This window comes from Juglans regia, chromosome 11 (genome assembly GCF_001411555.2).
Source record: "Juglans regia cultivar Chandler chromosome 11, Walnut 2.0, whole genome shotgun sequence".
In the NCBI taxonomy this organism is placed as follows: Eukaryota; Viridiplantae; Streptophyta; class Magnoliopsida; order Fagales; family Juglandaceae; genus Juglans; species Juglans regia.
In genome coordinates this window covers 22,428,919-22,435,516 of record NC_049911.1, presented here as the reverse complement: position 1 = coordinate 22,435,516, position 6,598 = coordinate 22,428,919, and the positions used below count along the sequence as shown (strand labels likewise).

General features: G+C 31.6%; 1 protein-coding gene across 1 annotated transcript; it reads left to right on the top strand.

Moving 5' to 3' along the window:
* The first annotated feature begins 4,015 nt into the window (after positions 1-4,015).
* On the top strand, positions 4,016-5,604 carry LOC109010910 (probable aspartic proteinase GIP2). The gene has a single exon (XM_018991871.2). It carries the CDS (start codon positions 4,052-4,054, stop codon positions 5,369-5,371), a length of 1,320 nt encoding a protein of 439 aa, XP_018847416.1. The 5' UTR covers positions 4,016-4,051; the 3' UTR covers positions 5,372-5,604.
* The last annotated feature ends 994 nt before the right edge of the window (positions 5,605-6,598 follow it).

Sequence of the window (6,598 nt, the reverse complement as noted above, 5' to 3'; positions counted from 1 at the left end):
ACCGCATGCCATGCAATACTCTATTTCTTTTATTTACCAACAGTCCTAACTAAATTAAAACCCACGTGAATGATAAAAAGAAATAACGGGGAAACTTATATGCTTTTTGGGAGGCAATCTTGTGAGCTGCACAACCCTTTTATTTGGAAAGTGATAAATCTCGATCTTACAAACAATGTCAAACTGTTAATGCCTTTTTCTAGCATGGTCAAAGCCTTTCATTACAATCGAATGACCCACGATGATGGTTTAGACGTTGGTATGGTTGTCAGATGCTCATACATGAAATAAATAATAAATTAAACATATAAATTGTAAATAAAGAAAGAAACACAGAGATTTATGTATTTCAAAATAAAAATCTACGTCCATAGGTTGTTTTGGGGCGAAATCCGCTATGTTTGGTGATTTTACAGTCTTTCATAACTCTCAATACAATATAAGAAATAGGGTTTGAGGAATGTTGAAGAAGACGCCTTCATTACAGAAATCTGGAGGGGGAGCCAATAATATGCCTTGATTTATAGAGATTTTCTCATTTTATAGAGGTCTCTTTCCTTTTTAGGGGGAGTTGAGTCTTATTCACCTTATATCACTTTTCACCTTTTTGTATCTGAGTTGACATCTTTTGACTTTGGCCCAGTTTAGATATAGAAATAGTTTCATCTCATTTCATCTCATCATTATAACTTTTCTAAATTTTCACATAATATATAATATACGATTCAACTTTTTCAAATTCTAAAATAATAATATTATTAAAAAATAATATTATAACAATATTTTATTCAACTTTCAATTTTCATATAAAATCATCTCAACTTTCAATTTTATCTTTTCTTTATCTTTTTTCTTCATTTTATTCTTGACAATGAGCTTTTAATGAGCTGGACCAATTCATTTCATATTCAATAGATCTTATATGATAATAAAATATTTGTATAAATATAGTCTAGGTTATTATATGTAATAATATAATGAATATTAAATTCAGAATAAAAATTATTGATATGTACATTCCTCAATTTAAAGACATATATCGCACATTTATGATAACGAGAAAATCTAATGCGTCTAGGAGTGGAGAAAAAGCAAATCAAATAAACAAGAGGCTCAAGGCGACACAAGGGAACGAAGAAAAGTCATATTTTTAGACTTTTCAAAGATAGGGTAATCTTGGGCATTTAGAAATCGAGACCTTTAAGCTTTAATAAATTGTTTTTTTTAATAATAAAAAAAAAAAGGATTTGTCTAAATTTTGAGTTTTAGTAATATTAGATATATATTTAGGATACATAAGTTTCGCATATTTTTTTTGTAAAAAGATATATTATTAAAAATTAATTTTTATATCTATATTTTAGATTTATCTATTTTTTTTTAAACCAAATAATCAAATTTACACACAATAATACTGTAAATCATTTCCTTTAATCAGAACTAAATACTTGTAATTTCTTATATTTAAATAAAAATAAATTATAATAAAATATGTGAGATCCCACGCACATCAAATCTCGTCTTTGTCAATCAGATAATCAGAAGTTAGGTGCATTCCATGGTTCCGTGACAGAGGAGCCAAGTGGTCCTGCTAGCTGTGTTGCATGCTGCCACCTCGCTGGTCAATAATTAAAGTTGCTTGTCTTTGACTTTGACCATAATAATCTTGTTTAATGGATGGAATAACTCTTCATTTTAATTGATCATATATTTTAATTTTTTTAATTTTTTTAATTAATAATTAAGAAAGTGATTATCAGTATATGAAAAATATTCTAGTCACAAAATGATTGTAAAAAAGTAATTTCATAAACTGATGTGGTTTGATATGATTTATTAAATTGTAAAGTTATTTTATTGTAAAACAGATTTAACGGATCACATTAAACCACGTCTATTTATGGATCACATTAAACCACGTCTATTTATGGATTACTTTTGTATAATCTCTTTGTGGCTGTAGCGCTCTTAAAAAAAGCACAATTTACATTTTTATCACAAATAATTATTTTTGTCGCAGATATTCTATTATAAATACTCATTTTTCTTATAGTAAAAAAAAATATAATTTGCACTAGAGCACCCAAATGGACAAATTGAGGGACAATATAGTAGCACTACCCTTTTATTAATTCCTTTGGGACGCATGCATCAAATTCTTTAATTAGAAAATTAATGCTGACGGGACTAATGGCATATAGTCTGGATTTTTAAATGGAAAATCTGAATTTGAAGCCACTCATTCCCTTGTATCAAAAAAATAAAAATAAAAAATTGACGAGGCTGTTGAATAAAGAATTGGAATATATAGGCTCTGTTTGGATAGTGAAAATATTTTATCTTATCTCATTTTATAATTACAATTTTTTTAAATTCTCATACAAAATATAATAAACAATTCAACTTTTTTAAATCTAAAAAAAAATAATATTAAAAAATAATATTCTAATAATATTTCATTTATTTTTTATCTAAAATCATCTCATCTTATCTCACTATCCAAACAATATTTAATGGTAACAAACATAATAATTGCACCTTCATATATTTTTTTAATAAAATAAAAAGGTGGGAAATCTTTTGTACTACAATCTAGAATAACTTGATCATTATTCATTAAAACAATTATGAAGCAGCGCTTTCATCACAAGTAATTAATTTTAAATGATACTAGGAAAATAGTGATAAAGGATTTTATAAATTAATAAATTGAGCACGCCATACCCTTATCTCATCTTTGGTATCAAAAATCCATATATTAATTCGCATGATTTCGTGATCCAGATTTACAAATTAGCCTGATCAGTACTACATATATAATAGAATTCAATTTTTGTAAAATTATGATATATATATATATATAGAGAGAGAGAGAGAGAGAGAGAGAGAGAGAGAGAGAGAGATCATAATTTTACAAAAACTGAATTCTATTATTTAGTGATCATTAAAATTATGATATCTCTGATCTCTTCTTCTTGTGCATGCATTTATATTGGTAAATTAATAAAGTAAGGAAAGAAAAAGGATCGATCTAGGCTGCCCAACATGCATCATGATTATCAAATATTAATATATATATATATATATATTAAATGATCAATCAGATTACTGTGATTAATTAGCGTTTATACATTAATTCATTAGCATCAAGATGATCAGATGGTTACGTAATTATTCATGAATTGCGATTGGACTTCACCATATACCAGAAAAATGTTTTGATCATTAAATAATTAAAAAGATGGAAAATGCTAGATGCTCCGCTGGGGCTTTCGCTGGGCTCTAGTAATTTTTTTATGTGTTTATTTTAATTTTTTTATATAAATATTTTTAATAATTTTAAATATTTTAAAAAAATAAAATAAAAATTACAATATTATTAAAAAAAGATATTTTAAATTTATTTTATTTTTTAAAAATATTTAAAAGTGTAAAAAAATCTATATAAGCCCAGCAGGAACCCCAGGGAAGGCTGTAGCATGACCATTTTAAATGTTTTTTTTTAAATCATAAAATTATTAAAAAATACTTTCTTAATCATAAAGTAAAATAAAAAATTATAAAAAATATTTTTTATAATTTTTATAATTTTTTATTTTATTTTATGATTAAGAAAATATTTTTTAATATGTTATTTTTTAATTTTTGATTAAGAAATTATTTTTTTAATAATATTTTAAATTTATTAAATATTTTTAAATATTAAAAAATATATATAAAAAATTACTTAAACAAAATACATCTAAAATTATACTACAGCCCCAGCGGGAGCCCAACGGGGGCTGTAGCATCACCCTAAAAAGATATATATGTTTGCAGTTTGCTAAAAGTCAATGTTGGCTTCTAGATTAATTAAGCAAAAGCTAATTAATTAAGCAGCCTCCTTTGACCTTCGCTTTGGCCTTATCCCAAGCTAGCTCCAAGACATGCACTACTACTTTAAGCAAGCCGCCACGTACAAGCTTTGTGACAGTACCTAAGGTACGACTATTATAAATAGAGGTTGCCTTCATAGATCTCTCTCAATAGATCTCTCTCAAACAACTTGAACATGGCCTCCTCTATCCGATTCCTTCTCTCCTCTTCCCTCCTAATATTATTTCTCATTGCTCCCACTTCTTATGCACAGCAATCTTTCCGGCCCAAAGCTCTTGTGATTCCCGTCTCTAAAGACGCTGCCACTCTCCAATACGTCACCCGCATTAACCAAAGAACCCCGCTTGTTCCTTTAAGCCTAGTGCTTGATCTTGGCGGCCAATTTTTGTGGGTGGATTGTGAGCAGAATTATGTGTCCTCCACTTACCGTCCTGCCCGCTGCAACTCAGCCCAATGCTCGCTGGCTAGAGCCAGTGGCTGTGGGGATTGCTTTTCAGCCCCAAGGCCAGGGTGCAACAACAACACATGCGGTGTCACGCCTGACAACACCGTCACAGGCACCGCCACCAGCGGTGAGGTAGCCGAAGATGCTCTGTCCGTCCAATCCACAGATGGGTCGAACCCCGGAAGAACAGTTAGCGTGTCCAAGTTCCTTTTCTCTTGCGCACCGACTTTCCTCTTGGAGGGTCTTGCTAGTGGGGTTTCAGGCATGGCTGGTCTTGGCCGGACTAGGATTGCATTTCCTTCGCAATTTGCTTCTGCCTTTAGCTTCCACAGGAAATTCGCAATCTGCTTGACATCTTCAACCACATCAAATGGAGTCGTGTTCTTCGGAGATGGTCCTTACGTATTGCTTCCTAACATCGATGCCTCCGAGTCCCTCGCCTACACGCCGCTCTTCATTAACCCAGTAAGCACAGCCTCAGCCTACGCACAAGGCGAACCCTCGGCGGAGTATTTCATTGGCGTAAAATCTATAAGAATCAACGAAAAGGTTGTAGCAGTAAACACGACTTTGCTCTCCATTGACAGTGAAGGTTTTGGAGGGACTAAGATTAGCACCGTCAACCCCTACACAGTCTTGGAGAGTTCTATCTTCAGTGCAGTGACGGAGGCTTTCATCGCCGAGGCCGCTGCCAGGAACATCACGAGGGTGGCTTCTGTGGCACCATTCGACGTGTGTTTCAGCTCGGAGAACGTGCTAAGCACGCGTCTTGGGCCGTCTGTACCGACTATTTATCTTGTTTTGCAGAACAATAATGTTTTATGGAGCATATTTGGTGCCAACTCGATGGTGTATATTAGCGAGGATGTGCTGTGCCTTGGATTTGTTAATGGAGGCGAGAACCCCAGGACTTCGATTGTTATTGGAGGGTACCAGTTGGAGAACACTCTTTTGCAGTTTGATTTGGCAACGTCGAGGCTAGGGTTCAGCTCTACTCTGCTGGGGAGGCGAACTACATGCTCAAACTTCAACTTCACTTCCAACCCCTAGAGGGTCTTCCCATTAATTATATGATGTGTTTGCATCTATGTCATGTTTACACAGAGTGAATAATTGGCCATATTTAATTTACTCAAGGTGGCCATAAATATGTTAAGGTTGAATAATAAAATGTAATAGCAGTACTAATGACTCGATAAGATCTGGTCTTCAAGAACCATCTTGGTAGAACAATTTTACTCTTTATCTTAAATTTATATATTCGATCACTTGATCAATTAAAATAATGCAATTTAAGTGAATTACTTTAATCGCAAAAAAATTATATAAAAGTAAATCAATAAACTGATGTGACTTGATGTGGTACGTCAAATTGTAAAATTACTTTTATTATAAAATAGATCTCACGAATTCTATGAAATCACATCAGTTTGTGAGTTTATTTTGTATAATCTATTTATGTGTATAGCAGTTTTCTTAAATAAAAAGATCAATACTCAACAGATGATGTATTGATTAAAGATGACAAAATTCAAGATCATGATCGTCATTTCCATCTAATTATTATAATAATAATTAGAATGTTATGAAACTAGCATGTTGAAGTGCACATGAGTATGCATCGTCAAAAGAACATGAAACCAAGTAATTAGATAGTGGATATGGTTTCTTGAACCTGCCATTATGAACATGAAACCAAAATAAAATCAAAAGCTTATCCGATTGTAAAACACCAACTTTGACAACCCGCTTTGTCCCTTTGTGACCATTGAAATATTTTTCAATCTTATCGAATTGGTCGCCTGCCCACAGTAGTACTTCATGACCTCAGCCCGTTGTAAGCACCACCGTTAAGATCGAGGGGCGCGGGGGCCAGCAAGTGATCATTTGGATTTAAGCAGATCATAATTATTTAGTTAATTTAAAGAATTAATTAGTAACCGGTAATTTATAGTACTTATACCTTGTATTAGATGTACCACATATGCATCTTTTTCTTTTTCTTTTTTTTTGGAAAATGATAAAATAACTACCCATTTATAATTTTTTCTACAACCTTCCAAAAAATTAATATTTTTTAAAATATTTATTTTAATTTTGATTTTAATTTGATGTGTTTGAAATTTAAAAATATTATTATTTTATTTATAAGTTGTAAATAAATTGTAGTTGGATTGTAAGGCAATCGTCTCCCTTATTTTTTATAGGGCCTTTCAACTTTTGATCCGGACAAACTACTCAACATGAAATCAGCCATTTCCGACTTAACACGAATTT